This window comes from Tenrec ecaudatus, chromosome 7 (assembly GCF_050624435.1).
Source record: "Tenrec ecaudatus isolate mTenEca1 chromosome 7, mTenEca1.hap1, whole genome shotgun sequence".
NCBI lineage: Eukaryota > Metazoa > Chordata > Mammalia > Afrosoricida > Tenrecidae > Tenrec > Tenrec ecaudatus.
This window is the reverse complement of record NC_134536.1, coordinates 71,170,098-71,187,301: the sequence shown is the minus strand read 5'-3', so window position 1 is coordinate 71,187,301 and position 17,204 is coordinate 71,170,098. Positions and strand designations below refer to the sequence as shown.

Below are 17,204 nucleotides of genomic sequence, written 5' to 3'. Positions count from 1 at the left end.
TTTGCCTTTTCTTTGCATTTAGCTGACCTATTTCTTTATTTTAATCAGTAGAATTCAAGTGTGAGCTTTGGCCTTCAAATAGTTGGTGTTATTTATACTGTTTATATGGTGATTATTCATGTGGCTGCCTTCCCTGTTATCTCAGTTTGATCGGTTCTATTTATATCTCAATATTATTCAAGCATCTGCCTCCCCAATCAGTATGCATTCCTTTTAGGCCTTAAATTGCTAACATTTAAGTAGCCATTTCCCAATTTTCCTCTCAGTATGTAGTGCTCTTCTACTTCAGAATTTATATTATTTGAATGTGCAACTCCAGGATCCTCCCTCAGATTCAAGGGCCCATCTGCAGAGAGGAAAACAAACACCTGATAGTAGAAAACATGTGGGAAACAGTAGGAAGTTTGTAAAGTTAAAAGCATATTCATTTTTAATATACAAAAGCACATCTACATGCCAGGGCACAAGCAATCTTTGCCCAATGGGACTATTATGCAATGCCCTGCAACTGAATTTCATTTTATCCACTGCATTCAAACTAATCTTCTTTATTCAAGATAGTATCAGGAACATCCTTTCCTAAATGCCTGGCACAGGTTCGAGTTGAATTGAATACAATAGATGTAGGAGATGTGCCGGAGTTGCTTGGGCGTCTTCTACAGTTGAAGAACTCTATAGAGTGCCATAACTGCAAATATTCCAGGACATCCCACGGACACAATTTCCTTTAGTCACTTACTTGTGTGGTTTTAACTTTTCCTAAAATCTTGACCAAGTTTCTGTCATGGGTTTAATTGTGCCCCTCAACCAGATGGGTCAACATGGCTGTGCTATGATTCTCTGGTTTGTCAGTTAAAAAATGATATAATGTGGCCATTTATGTAATGACCCACCCATGATGTGGTCAGTTTAGTAAGCCAATTAGCTATAAAGAGGACTGAGATTGGGCTTCAGCACCCTTAATACCATCACAGCCCCAAGTTCCTTATTGTGTGACCCAAAGAGGGATTTACTATCATCCAGAAAGGAGATTCAGGAGCACATCTTTTGGACCCAGGTTTCTGTACTGGGAACCCCCTAGATGCAGTGGAGGATTAATTACCAAACATGAAGGTCTCCAAGTAAAGCCAACTCTACTGATGCTGCTGAAAAGGGATAAGGTTTTTTTCCCTAAACTGTGAGCCAACAGAGAGAGAGTCTTCCCTTAGAGCCGGTACCGTGATTTAGATTTATGGTCTTTTAACCTGTGCAACAATAGATTTATATATGTTAAAGACATCTCCCCTGTGACGTTGTCATTGTAGAAGTAGTACATAAGTATAACAGAGGCTTATTCGTAAACTTGGATGATATTTCCTTTCCTATTAAAGCAATGATTAAGATTATGGCCCCTGCCAATATCATTCAAAATACTAGGGATAATCATTTCATTATATCAGAAATACCTGGGTTCCCCGTTTTACACATTAGGCTATGTACCTTCTATCCTGTAGCAGGCTGGGTTCTCTAGAGAAGCAAAACCAGGACTTACAAATGTATATAAGTAGAGAAATTTTTATCGAGAATTGAATTGATAAGCAGTGCACTTAATAACAAGAGAGAGAAAGCCACGTAGCCACACAGAGAGAAAGAACCCAGTCTGACTGACTTTCATGGGTCAGATGTTAGGCTGAAGAGTCTTCTAAAACTCACGAGTTACGGGACCCACACGCCAAAGAAGCAGGAGGTTGAAGGGTGAGACACGGTGGAGCATAGAGGTTCCTAAGATGCTTCTTGGGGAGGGAAAATGGGACTTGGGGGAGGGGCATGACCATGCAAAGTATGGTGAGACTTGGGGGTGCAGTGTCTGGGCTATGGCAGTACCGGAATGAAAGGAAGTGAAATGGACTAGTTCTCCACAGGGTCACTTCTTATGTAGAGGCCACACCCTCAAGGAGATGTCCCCAGGTTGGGAGCTGTTTCATAAGCTGAGACTCTTCTTACAGGGAATAGGTTTTCACATAAACCTAACCATCACACACACACCCCGCCCTCCCCACACTCCTTCCTTTTTCCCAGAGGTGACTTACTCTGTTTGCGATGGTGTGTCACTCATTCCTGTCCTTGTATGTAGGTATGCTTCCTAATCCCATATACTGAGATAAATAAAATGTCACCCAGCGATCAAATCCAGATTAAGATGTCCTAGTCACTCCTCGTATGGATAGAAAACTCTAGAATTAATCTGTTCCAGCAAACTGAAAAGATCCATCATTTCAAAAGAGACACGCTGTTGTAAAAACAACCAGAAGTTGACGTTGAAGAATGGCATGAACAGTCAGCATGAAGTAGCACCATCGAATGACTGAAAGATTGGAGCTAGATAGAGGTCTCTCGCTTCCCAGTCCACCACTTACAGACTGTAACGGACCTTACACAAGATACCCCGGATTGTGCATGTACTGGAATCACAGCCAGTCAAGTTGACTCATGAATTATACTCCCTCGAGGAACTGTAAATCTTAAAGGAGGAACCAATACTTAGATTCCACAATTTGGAAAACTTAAATATCAGAGGGATACTTAAAGTTACACTTAGACTATTACAGTGATAGAAAATAAATTGAAGACAAAATGTGATTAAACTACATTTTTAATAATTATCCTTGATGTTTTCTAAAATATTTTACATAATCTCTGATATAAATACCAAAGCCCATACTCACTGCCATCGAGAGGGTAGCGCTTCTGAGACTGTAATTCCCAGGAACTGGTGATTTCGAACTGCTGGCCCTGAAGTTAGTAGCCTTTAATGTGCATATGCTCCAATGAATGTTGACTATTAGAAGTTTTCATCTTGCATAGTGAACCTAGATTCAAGCATGCTTTTTCACAGGGATTTAACTTTTTAACTTCAGATTGTAGGAGTATGCACTATACTGTTAAAAGTGATCTAGAACTTTGAGGATTAAAGTAGAGATCCGATTTAGTTGAAGGTAGTGTTACCAGGAGGAGGCTCATAGGTTAATGCCTCTCCACTTTTTGTTTCTTGTCCAGCTCACAAGAATGATTTTTGGAGAGAGGCAAAATTCAGACTAGACTCAGAGGCAAGGTTTGAACAGACAGAGTAGGTGTTTTGAAGGGGATACATCGGAAAAGAAGCCCATACGGCACTAAGCTAGCCCAAAAGGTCCGGCAAAATGTAAAGCTGGCCCTTATATTCTGCTAATGGCAGGCCTGCCACCAGAGCCAGGGAAATGGGAAGGGTAGAAATTCATCTCAGCGAGGAAAGCAGAAGCTGGCTTTCTGGAGGGCTTCTGCTATTGACTGGCCCTCTATAATGGCCCTCCTCTTTTGGGGTACCTGCAACCAGCACACCGGCTTTGCAGACTATATGCTGTGCTCCTGTCTCAGCTCCAAGCTCAAGTCGAGTCAATCACTGGAGGGGCTGTGTGAACATCCTGTTTCCCCCCTCCCCTGGCTATTTCAATATCTCCTGATATCTCTAGCTGTTTTCCATTGATAAAGAAATGCGTCTTCTTCTTCTGCTTCTGCTTCCTGTTTGCTGGAGGAGGACATGTGACTCCTCCCTTCATTGCCTCTTCTCTTGCCAACCTTTGACTAACTAACCGTGGGAAACAATAGGACTGTCTTCCCAGAGAAGGTACCTGTGCTAAAGGTTAACTGTGCGATAGTAGAGAAAGAAAGTTGTGCATGTGCATGCAAGTGTGTGTGTGTGAAGGGTGGGTGTGCATCCGTAGGTAGGAACTATAATTCTTGTCAAAGGGCGCCATTTGCAAAGGAATGGAGGTATAAGGGGCTGTGGCTTATTCAAATAAAGATTGGTAGTTGAATCTGGCTATAGATCCTGGGAAACAGGAAGGGTAGAAATAATCCCAGAGAGGAAAGCAGAAGCTTGTTTTGAAGATAGTTTTGAATAGTAGTGAGCCTACTTATTGGCAGCTATTGAAATATTTCAGGAAGTGAGATGACAAAAGCAAAGCTAATTTTAGAAATATTTCTTCTGTTGCGGTGTATATAAATGACTGACAGGCCAGAGAGGCCAGGTGTCAGTGGACAATCTATTGGAAATGTGGCAGACGTAATGCATCTAGATTGGTCAAAAGTATGAACAGGTTTTTAAACAGTGATGCTCCTGTAGAAATTATAGAGAGCTATAAACTGTTAGCTGGAATATTTAAGGACATCAACATCACCTTTCATAGAAATCAAGGAATCTTGATGATTTAATCCTTTGAAAACCCAGGTATATAAAATTCAAATACTTAGATAATAAGGATTAGTAGTTGATTGAGAAAATCAGCATAAATTCTGAGAAAATAACAGGTGACATCGTTTATAGCATCTGCTTTTATGAGATTATTATTACCAAAAGACTGCAGGCCACTGATTTTATCTATTTATGAGAACCAATTGGGAACCGTCTCAGAGGTTAGATGTGATATCAGTGACATGGTCATCACAGGTTTTATGAGACATACAAATAAAATTGATCTTAGTAGAAATACAATTGACCTAAATGACAAAGCCTTGCCCAAGCTTTAGCAGTTCCCTGAAAGCATGCTCCTCCCCTTCAAGTCTTGCGGGCCAGTGTTCTATTGTTTAGAATAACAAAAAATATACTTCTGATTTTGAATCAAAAAATAAAATAAAAACAAACTCTTCCTTTCCTTTAATCAAGGTAGAAAATGGTTATCCTAAGGAAATACAGAGATTTATTTAAATATTAAATATACAGTAAGCTTATAAAATTGTCAACTTAGATGATTTATTTGAAGGAAGATGAAGGCAGGCAACCCATGACCCCACCAGCATCAAATACTCTTCATTTTGCTATTCTTCCTTAGTCTCACGCCCTAGAGACATTGAATTTTTGAATTGAGAAAGTGGAAAAAGAGATGTTTCCATTATTTTACCCCAAAGAGCTAAGTTTATTTTATTTATTTTTTAGATTGGAATTTATTATTATTATTTTAGAGATCATTTTATTGGGGTCTCTTTACAGCTCCTATAACAATCCCTATATCAATTGTATAAATTATATTTGTACATATGTTGCTATCATTATTTTCTGAACATTTACTTTCTATTTGAGCCCTTGGTATCAGCCTCACTTTCCCTCCCTTCACCCCTCCCACCCTCATGACCCTTGATAAATTATAAATTATTTTCATACCTAACACGGACTACTGTCGCTGACCTCCACGGTTTCCGTTGTTTGTCCCCCTGGATTCTGTGTGTTGTAAGCTCTTCTCTGTACCAGTGAACATGCTCCAGTCTAGCCAGAACTGAAAGGCAGGACTGGGCTCATGATAGTGGGGGGTGAGGAACCTTCAAAGAACCAGAGGACTATTGCGTGTTTCATCAGTGGTATACTGCATCCTGATTGACTCATCCCTTTCTTGTGATCCTTCTGTGAGGGGATGTCCCATTGTCTACAGATGGGTTTTGGTTCTCTGCTCCAATCCCGCATGTTCTGAACAATGTATTTTTAGAGGTGGGGTGGGGAGGGTCTTCTGATGCCTGTTACCTGATCCCATCTACACCTCATGATTTCACAGACTACTATTGCTTCTTCCATGTGGTCTTTGTTACTTTTCTGCTAGATAGCTGCTTATTTAACTTCAAGCCTTTAAAATCCCAGACATTATACCTTTTGATAGCAGGGCACCATCAACTTTCTTCACCACATTTGCTTAAGCAGCCATTATGTCTTCAGCAATCACGTTGGGAGGGCAAGCATCACAGAATGCCAGGTTGTTAGAACAATGTTCTTGCATTGAGGCAGGGCTTGAGCAGAGGCCCAAAGTCTGTCTACTTCCTCAATATATTGCCACATAAATATATGTACATAAGCTAATGCCTATATTTTTATGAATTAATGTATTTGCCCAATTGCACACCTATGTTTATACCTCTATCCATCACTTTGCTTCTTAGATCGTTCCTTTTGCCTTCCTCCTGTCCCATTGTCATGCTTGCCTTTCTTCTGCCTCTTAGTAATTCCTCTCAGCTAGATTGCTGTGCTCCAACACCCCCAGGAACTTTATGTCCTCTTAGATGTTAATTTTAATTCCCTAGTTGCTCCCCTGCTTGCTTCCCATGCCTAGCTCATATAGTAGACCAACTGACAACAGCAGAAACAAAACAAAAATAAAACAAATTATTGAATGAAAAGGGATAAAAAAAACTAGCAAAAAATCCCTGAAAAAATAAACATTAGGCCAGGTCTGTCTACTGACATTTATGACTTTCTCCCCACTGCCCACTTCCCCGGGGAGTTCCGGGAGCTGCCCCTGCTGACCTGAATCTATTCTGTGGGCTCCTCAGGGGCTGTATGGTTTTGCTTAGCTCCCATTGCTGATGTTACGTTCCCTTCAGTGTTCACCCCACTGTGGGGCGTTCAGACTGGACTCACTCCTGCTGTGTGTCCCTGCACTGTCCTCTGTCGCAGTGTGCTCCAGGGAGGGGACATCATGTCTCGAGCTGTCGTCGGCCCTTCAGTCCCTCTGTGCCTTAGCAGCTCCATGCAGGGACTTTGTCCTCGGGGCTTGGTGTGCCCATATGGGATCTTAAGAGTTAAGTTTAAATGTATAATTCTGTAATTGGCTATTTTTAATAAATTATAAGTATTCTTAAGTTGTTCAATTGGTTTTGAGCTTTGTATATGTCATTTCTAATTGAATCATAATATTGAAATCATCATATCTCACATTTTAGCTTGCTCTATGCATTTTACTTGAGCAGAATTTTGAGGGAATATTAGTGTCTGGTGGAATAGGCAAGAGCTGTGAGGTCTTAAGTAGGAGCAGATTCTAATGATAGTTCTAATCACTTGTATGGTCTTTGGCTAAACCAATGGCCCTCAACCATTTTTTCTGTTGGTCTTAGGAACTGAGACACCGCTCCTCTATCCGTCTCCTGGTGGGTCTGCCCACATGCCACCTACACCCACCTACACATACCCAGTGTGAAGATTGTTCCCCATGCCACACCATGCTTCAAGATAAAATTTCATTTATTTGTAGTGAAATACATATTTCACAATATATAATTAGGTATTGGTTTTGTGATAAATCACTATGCTTTATGTTAAATTTGTAACAATGAAAATACATCTGCATATCAGATTATTACATTATAATTCATAATCGTAGCAAAATTATAGTTATGAAGTAGCAACGAAAATAATTTTATGGTTGGGGGGTCAGCACAACATGAGAAACTGTATTAAAGGGTCAGCATGAGGAAGGTTGAGAACCACTGGGCTAAATGGTTCATTCTGTATAACAGCAAGAATAAGAATGGTATGACTTCAGATTTCTTTGAAGATTGCATGGAACTTTACTGAGTGCTCACTCTGTGACACCACTTAGAAGACTTTATGTGAACTATCATTTAATCCTTATAGGAATTCTATGCAGAATTGCTTATTGTTATGCCTGTTTTAAGAATGAGGGCAATTCAGGCTAAGATTTTAACCAGGTACCCACATGTATATAGTTGGCATGTAACAGAACAGAATATTAATTCATCCTGACTCTAAATTCCATACACACACTACTGATATTTCTCATATTTAAGGCATTAAAAAAATCCATTTCCATTGACGTCAAGTTGATTCTGATTTCCTACCAACTGTACAAGGTTGAACTGTCCCGTTGGGTTTCTGGGAGTATATAAGTCTTTATAGGAGCAGCCTCTTCTTTCTTTCATTTCAACACCTACCAGACATTTAAATAATTATCATTTTACTTAGCACAAGTTGTCAAAATATTTTAAATATATTTCCAGGGAAAGCAACTCACTGGCCTTGAGTTGATTTCATCGGTAAAATACTCCATCTGTTTGGCAAAGATTATATTAGATATAATTCAAAATAGTAGGCATTCAGTGGGCTTTCCAGTTTCTTTTTCCATATAAATGGGCCTTTTGATTGGTATTATTGGGGATTCTAAGGGGCTTTCTACTCCCCTGAACATTGATAGTCTTGGAAATTCACAGGGGCAGTTTCCCCCTGTCCTATTGGGTGGCTGTGAGTTGGTGTCAACTAGATGGCGGTGAATCCCTTTGTGGGTCAATGCTTCGCTGTTAACTGAAAGGTTGGTGTTTTAGCCTCCAGCTCCTTTGTGGAAAGCCGCCCTGGCAATCTGTGTTCCTAAAGATTACCATTTAAAAAGTCCCATGGGCAGTTCTGTTCTGTCACCGGGGACAGTTATGCGGCGGAATGAACTAAGTGACATGCAGCAACAATTTCTTTATATTTAGAGGCATTGAGACAATATTATGATAGTCTACTAATTTATAATAAGAACATTGCTAATAGTATCTTAATCTGACATTCAACTGTCAAAAGACTATTGATAAGGGGTGAATTACAAACTAGACCAGGCTCCCTCGGGGAATTCAGTTTGTATTGACAATGTGTGATGTGAACGTTTAAGAGTACTAATTTCTCAAGGACAGAAGTTTGAGGGGACAATGATCAGGCTTGTTTCTTCACCTCACTCACCACGTTAGCTATCAGGAAGAGAGTCGGTTGTAGGAAAGAATTGACTCAGGTCCATCCCGGCATAAAGAGTTGGTTGATATCAGGAAGAAGGAAGACTGGGAACAAATGAGGGGACTGGGTTGAGACACAGCTGTGAGAAAGTGATAAATTGAAGGGCCATGGTTTTTAATTATATTCTACATTTTTGGCCAAAATTATATGCTACAGTGTAATTCACTGATTAAGGGATTTGCATAGTTTTGGAGAGGTATCCTTCACAAATGTCAAGTGTCTTCTGAAAAAGGGATTTGGAGTAAAAGGAAGAGAGAAATGCCACTTTGTTCTTTTTCTTGCAATTTAAAGGTTGGAATTTTCAAGCAATTCCCCCACCCTCCTAGCTTTTAACACAAAAAGTGTCATAAAATTGTTCCAAAAGAATCCTGGTATAAAAACGTACAGAAAACAATTTAATATGATTGCCTCAGTGGCTAATTTTACAACTCATTATCAATATATGTGATCAATCACTTTGGAGCTAAACGGTGCACAAACTTCTAGCATGGGTGATTGTCAGAATTTAAGGCAAGAGTTCTGCCTATGTAGGCTTTGGAAGAAGCAATCAGTAAAGAAAAGAGAGGAAAGCATAAGAAACTCACATTAAACTTGGGCAGCAGTACCTAGACAAATGTGCCAGTGTGGATTTATCTAAAAACACATACTTCCCAGATTTGGAATTATATGCACATAAATAGATCACACCCACGCAATACATACTTTCTTAAAGTGCAGTAAACTTCTGACTTTTATTTTATACGAGCGGTATGATGGTGTGATTATTCTTTCTTTTTTCCAGGTGGTATTTTTGAATATGTGGAGTCTGGCCCAATGGGAGCTGAGGAACTTGCATTCAGATTTGCTGTGAACACAATTAACAGAAATAGAACTTTATTGCCCAATACCACCCTCACCTACGACACTCAGAAGATAAACCTTTATGACAGCTTTGAGGCATCTAAGAAAGGTAATTGAGAGATACGTAGCATTCTATTTGTCGAAATCAAATTTCAAGGTGTTCTTAGAAATTTCTCAATTCCAAGATGGGACTAATATGTTACTATATATTTTAACGTAAGGGCTTCTTTTACTAAAGTGTCTAAATTTTATCAGAGATGGTAAAGAGATAGCATTATCAATTGCAAAAGAAGTCTTATAAAACGAAATGCAATTAGATCTGTGGCCAAGATATTTTTTATATCAATCCTTCTGTCCTGTGACAAAAGTATTTCTATTTTCTGGAACTGAATACAGTATATGTTAGTAAATTTTAACAAATTTTGTAATTCTTAAATGTTTGCTGGCATGATCTTTCCACTGTATCATTAGTATGCTTTTCATCTGCTTAAAAGTTCTTAAAAGGTTCATTTGCTTAAAAATTCTTTAAAATTCCATTTGCTTAAAAGTACCTTAAAAGCTCTGTGCTTCTAAATGATCTCCAAACTTTATTAAAATTTTATTGGGTACTTTTAACAACCTTTAGTTTATATATAATACTCTATGTTCACTTTTTGAATCACTTAATGTTTGTCATGCCTGAAAATAAATATAAATTGATATAAGATTAGATTACATAAAAATTTGAATGCCTTCTACTTTACATTATTTTTCTCAAATTTTGTTGAAAATTATATTTTAAATTATAAGAGGGTGAAAATAATTCATGAAACATGAATTTAACCTTTATCTGGGAAGGAAGGAAGGAAATACAGAAACTAAGACTATTATTACACTCTAACTTTAAGTAAATGTATTTGACACCTATTTTTATAGCTTCATTGAATCCAAGTAGGTGATCTTTCTATTACATAGTTTGCATTTATGTAACAGACATTGCATTTAAAATGCAGATTTTCTTAAAAGAATGGGGTAACAAAGCCCATTGTTTTAACTTCATGTGTTTAAAGGATGTTTGCCTTTATGTACTATTAATATTGTTTTATTTGCTATCTTATATTGATAAAAATTTACGTAATTATTCATCATTCTACCTTGGTACGGATTTTGTCTAAGCTAATTCATATTAATAGTAGCTGATGAGGTACAATATTTTTTAGATGAATGTTCCTTTTTCTCTCTCTAAATAGCTACTGTTTATTAAAGCCTATTAAGAGGGAGCCTCAAAAAAAATTCATAGAAAAATTGTATTCTGCCTGTCCTTTGAATTCATACATTTGTAAGTACAAATGTGCTTCCACTTTCAGAACCATATCAGGGTGAGGGAAGGTTTTAAGGGCTATAAAAGGTTAAAGGTGACGGCAGAATATGACATCTGTCATCATAATTGCAAAATAAGGCATTAACTGCAAGACAAGTGCATTTGATTAGTGACACTGCATAATTATTTCCGTTAGAAAGAGGCAGCCCTGCTTCAAATCAAAGCACTTAGGCTAAATACTATGGGCTTCGGCACAGTATAAATAACATACTAATAGATTCCTAAATGGGCCTTTCAAAGGAAGAACCTTAGAACTCAGACTAAAATGTTCCAACAACACTAAAGTTCTTAGGAATGACCTAGTCCAATGATGAGGTAAAAAGTTTCCAAAATAGGAGAAGAACTTACAAATGTTATCACCCATTAAAAACCTGTTAAGAATAGAATACATCGACTGTCTTCATCCTGAAGCTAGAAAAACTCAAGTAAGGGCACGAGGAACTTTTTTGGGTGAGACTTGAAAATGTGAAAGTCGAAGCTTCGGGATCCACCCCATGAAGTCCCTTCTTCTTGAACCATTGCCATTTGGAGGACACGGGGTCATGCTACCAAAGAATGCCAGAGAAAGATCAATATAGTTCTTAAAGCTGAGGGACTCCGTAAATATATATTAGTAAGGCTAATGACTAGTTAAGGAGTCTGGTGGTGCTGTTGGGTAAGCTTTGGACTATAAGGTCAGCCGTTCAAACCCACCAGACTCTCCCCGATAGTAAGTTTAAACTATCTGCTTGGAAAGCCTCTGTGTCCAAATTGATTCAATGGCAGTATGTTGGAATGGTTAATTATAAAATGAACCAGGTGTTTAATTCTGAATTTTAATGTTTTTGAAGTTATTTTTAAAAGCAAAGGAAAAGAAGCAACATTTTTATGTGTTCATACTTACTCTGTTTAGTCTCACACGTTTCATCAGTAAGGTAATATTGATCTCATCAATTGATGAATACTTTGATGAATTAATGTTCCAGTTTTTATTTCAATTATATTTTGCCATTACATAGTTTCTCTGATAAGTGAACACTCTAGTTCTTATGTCACACACTTCCAAACCAAGTTCACTGCCATCAAGTCGATTCCGACTCCAGGAGACCCAGTACAGCAGGTAAAGCACTGCCCCTGTGGGTTTCTGAGGCTGTAACTCTTTAGGGGAGCAGAAAACTTGACCCTTCTCCTGCTCCTACATACACAGGAACATCCTCAATAACCATCTTAATGTCATGTTTTGAAGCGTTTTTCCCCCCTCTTTTTTTGTTTTGTTAAAAAGCCTCAATGTATATGTAATAGAAAATTCACATCGAATGAACAAATCTAGGCTTGAAAAATAATGCATTCAGTTAGTCTGGTTAAATTTTGTATATAGAAGATTTGTTTTTTAAGCAAACACATAAGCAATCACACAGCCACCCATAATTGCCCTACAGTTGCTCATTGTAGTTTGAAATGTGCTTTGGACTTAACAAAGCCTTCCTACTGATTCAGAATTCCAGTCATTCGCTGAAAAGAGAAAATGTACATATTCAAAATATTTATTAGATTAAACTAAATGTTAAAAAACATCAAATAATGAACTATCGCTGCTCTATTTTGCTCAGTTATTAAGTACCTCAGTAGTTAATATACCATCCATCACTAAATTTCAGAGGTACTTCAGTATATATTCACCATGGAAATATGCTGGAAAAAATTTTGCACATTAGAATGATCAACTATCCAAGTGAGAGGAACTGATTCTGAACACCCAGTTGATGCCTACACCCTGGGAACAAGCCTCTTCAGTTCTGTTTAAGTATTTTCCAAAGATGGCAACTCATTTCCCTTTGGAGTAGTCTATGCAGCATTGCTATGAGTCCGAATCAACTCAATGGCAGTAAGCTTTTTAATTCCATTTTTGGAAATTTCCTATTCCATATTTTTAAAATACATATTTACATCGAATCAAAAGCTGTATGGATCTTCAAGCTAATTGTCCTAATTCTTATTTTGGGAGTCAAATGAAAGATGCTTAATTTTCTTCCACAGTTCAGGTCTTCATATATTGAGAGATAATTTTTATGTTTATCAAATTATTTCATTTTCTAGACTGGAATTTACTAGTTGTTTCAGTATAAAGTTTCAAGACCTGACACAGACCATTCTTTCTGGTATGGATAAGCACTACTTTATGCTTTTTAAAGCTATTTTTATCATCATGGGTGTAAATAAATTTTCATAAGAGTGAATATGAAATACAAACTTAAAAAATATACTCACAGAAAATATAAAAGCTTATATCACCCAAAAATAAATAAAGAAGAGTGAATACTTATAAAATAATTTCATTTTCTCTCACACTTGAGGAGATACCACTTTGTATGAACCATGACTGGTTTTATAAGCATGACTACACAAACCTTGACCTAGGTCATGTGTGTCAGCATTTAACTCGTACCGTGTATTTAACTCTGTGCAGCTGTTATTCTTTGAGGGGTTAGCTGGGAGCAAATGATTTTTGTTGAAGAATTGTCCATTTGCATTTCAATAATTCTATAGTATCTGTTGGGCTGGTTTCTCTTCTCTCATCTTTGATAGGCCTCTCTCTTCTTTTCAGCCTGTGATCAGCTATCTCTTGGGGTGGCCGCCATCTTTGGCCCTTCGCACAGCTCTTCCGCAAATGCAGTGCAGTCCATCTGTAACGCTCTGGGGGTTCCCCACATACAAACCCGCTGGAAACACCAGGTGTCTGACAACAAAGATTCCTTCTATGTCAGTCTCTACCCGGACTTCTCTTCACTCAGTCGTGCCATTTTGGACCTGGTTCAGTTTTTCAAGTGGAAAACCGTCACAGTGGTGTATGATGACAGCACTGGTAAGACAGACAGCCTTGTGTCCACACTTTAAATATAGACTTTTTATTCATTCCTTATTATTATTATTATTATATACAGTACTGTTTTATTTAATTTAAAAGTTGAAAAAGGTTTTGGTACCAAATACCAATACTAATTTGGTAGATTCAAATGGCAACGCAATCATAAACACTTTCTCTCTATTTGTTCAATTGGTACATTTTGATCATTCAGTTTGAACAGTATTATTGCGGAAAACATAGACATTGTATGTAGTATAATACTGAGACACTTATTTGAAAATTTTCCCTTTAACTTAAGGTAACTTGCTCAAAAAATATAAAATAATCTCATGACAGGTTTACAGTGATACCGATCAAGAAAGAATGTAATTTTACTTTGTTTCTTTAGCAGTTTATATACCAAAAATCCCCACACATTAAAATAATGCCTTCATGTCTCTATGACATACAAACATTTAAAAAGATTACTCTCAACGGGAAGCACTATGGTACTCTTTGAAATATGTATTATAATTGCTTATATACGGAAATAGTGTAGAGATACGTGAAATTGAATTTACTAATTGATTGTTGTGCTGGAGTCTTAGTGGATATTGTAATGATTATTTGCTCTTTAGTGGTTGCATTTACTTTCTTGTTTTAATGTGTTCAAATATTTTGTATATTAATGGTAATCACAAGGTGTCAGTGAAAAATAAGTCTGATAGATTTAGGTAACAAAATGATCAAGTTAACATTTTAATTGTCCTTGGTAGTTGTATTTGTGACCAGGTAATCATATAGGAAGGAATTATTTCATGTTGAGATCGTTTTAAAAAAATAGAATATAGGAAGCTCTTAATTTTCTAGTTGATTCCAGTTTACCTTCATTTATTCACATCTAAATTGACATTTATTTGAAGGTGAATTCTTTGGAATGAACCCAGAGTCCATTTCCTCACCCATGCTGTAGATTGAACCATGTGCAGAAATTGGTTCATTTGCCTTAAAACTTGCCATCTGCAAATTGATAACTAGGAACTTCTCCTAAGACAGTAAACAAAAGAGAGTTACAGAGTTGGAAAAATAATGAAACTAATTTAGAAAGCACTTTCTTTGGGATAGAAAAGAGTGAGTTTAAATATAAATCAGTAAATTTAGGTTTACTGAATAAGAAATAGAAGATTTTTATTATTTTTAACTTATTGATTGTGCATTGCATCGGGTGATGATTTACAGAGTGGATCATTAGTTTTATTTCCAACAAGCCATACTGATTTTCCTTTCATAACTCATTCACTGAGTCTCCTTGATGAATAATCAGTTACCCCTCTTCCTCCCCGTGTTTCGTGTTGCATTCCTACTTCTCCTCCGGCCCTCTCTCCCTGAGTAAGTCCTGCTCTTTTGACCTTAAAGAGTTATTCCAATACAGGTGTGACCTCAGTTTCACACCTGAAGGGTATCTAGGGCCGTAGTCTTAGGGGTCTTAAAAGGTCGATCCAAACATTTGACCTGTTTTTGTGTATCATTTTGTGCTTTGTCCCAGATTTTTATCATACTCTATCCAGGACCATCCTTTCAGAGTAGTTGGTAGTAGTAGCTGGACACCATTTAGTTCCTCTGGTCTCAGGGCTTGGGACACTGATGTTTGCGTAGGCCAGAGGAGTTGTCTCCATGTGTCTTTCAATTTTGTCCCTCTTCTTTCCTCCAGATGGAAAGGGCCTATAGCACATTCAATGGCCACTTGTGAGCCTTTATGTCCCCAGTTGCTAGTTTCCAATGCAGGGTGTAATACTTTGTCTTTAGGAACTATGTTATGCTAATTGACCTGGATATTACCCAAGACTATGGACCTGATTTCTCTAGAGGCCCAGCAACTCAGCTTCAAGGTGTTTGGTTATGTCTAAGACGTTTTAATAACTTTGCCTCTGTATGCAACATCATGTTTACAACTACATTTTAAGCAAAGGTAAATTTACACACTCTCACAAATCCTCTGCCAAATTTTATATATTCCTAGATACATGCTCAGACGTCCTTTCACACCTGTTCAGTGTGCTTGTCTATCCAAGAATCACTCTTAGACGACAACTGCTGTAGGACTGTACACAGCAATATGTGCCTCTGTTATCTTTAACTCTTGAAAGTCTCCCAGTGTCTTTCTTTGTCTCCATCATTTTTCACTTGAACCTTCCTCTCATAGTCTATTGTCTTCTCCTTCACCCAAACTAACCTTGCCTACCTTCTTTTAATCTAGAATTTTGTTAATGACAGTGTTTAAAAATACTTCTGATGTGTCTTTACGTAAAATTGTAACTACTAAATTCACGGCGTTATGTTCTAATTTCCATTATTTCCATTATCATTCTGCCATTGCTTAAGTCCTGTATGCCACTGTGTGAATGGCGGTTTCTGTGTGAATGCTCCTGAATTTGTATAATGTGGCGGTGTGGGATATCTTTAGTTACAAGTTGTACCCAAGTTTATGAATGACAATACACATAGACATATTTATATATACATATGCATTGTAAATCGATGAATTTTTATTTCTTCATTTTAGGTAAATATTACATGCCCTCATGTATATACATTTTAACATGTCGATTGTCACATGTTATATATGGTGTGTCTATATGGATGTGTGTGAAAGCATCTGTAGTACATACATTATTTTGTATTTATTTCTTGTGCAAAAATTTCTGATGGCAGCAAAAGAATTTTAGGTGCTCAAAATGTTTCTGGATATACACTTTTTCTATCCTATTCTACGTGTTTGGGTACAGTTTTAATTTCCTTTATATATATGGTTTACCGGTGATTGAATAAAGACATTGGGATTTGTGATCAAGGTCATCTTAAGGAAAAGTACATATATTACTGATCTATTCCTGATTTAGATCATACACTAAGCATTTATATTGTTGAAGACAATTTAAATCCAAAAACATCACTTGTTATGAGTTACATTCATTCAATAGAGAATTGACTTTAGATGACATTTTTGAAACAGTTTGAGTTACTATTAAAAGCTTTTCCACTCCCATTGCTTTGAAGGTGATAAAAACATTTGTTCAGTCTAATAGTCTATTTCCAAAAGACATAGCCTTAAGGAGAAGTTCTACTATGTACATAGGTGGTTACTGTGCTGTTAATATTCTCTAATATACTTCTTTGGGTCCTAATATCTGTTTCAATGGCTACACAGGACTCACAGACTCAATTCATGATTAAAGGCGTTATTAAGGAAGTTAGCAAGTTGTAATGACAGTGAGAGATGCTCAGGGTAGAATTATTTATCAGGACACGGAACAGCGTTCTCTGAGGTCTGCTAATAAATGTCCAAAGGGCATGCCACTCTGTTGTCTCAGCCTGAAGGCATTCAGCCCCAGCTCTGTGGGTCAGCAAACCTAGCTCACTGTATGAAGTGTTCAGAGGCACCCCATTGCAGTAGCCTCAGCCCTAACACCTTCTGTTCTATTTCTGTGGATCAGCAAGTCCAAGTTCTCCCATTAAGTACTCAGAGGCATCCCATTACATTATCTAGCCTCCTGCACAGAAGCATCATCTTTTACCTGCTCCCTGGGTTGGCAAGTCCATCATTCTGGTCCATGCTC

General features: G+C 37.5%; 1 protein-coding gene across 2 annotated transcripts in view; it reads left to right on the top strand.

Moving 5' to 3' along the window:
• The window catches only part of GRIK2 (glutamate ionotropic receptor kainate type subunit 2), a 754,817-nt gene that overhangs the window by 239,926 nt on the left and 497,687 nt on the right, over positions 1–17,204 (top strand). For both annotated transcript variants that reach the window (XM_075554727.1, XM_075554725.1), the window contains exons 3-4: positions 9,345–9,512; positions 13,348–13,605. In XM_075554727.1, the coding sequence (XP_075410842.1) occupies positions 9,345–9,512; positions 13,348–13,605 (426 nt within the window). The remainder of the gene's footprint in view (positions 1–9,344; positions 9,513–13,347; positions 13,606–17,204) is intronic.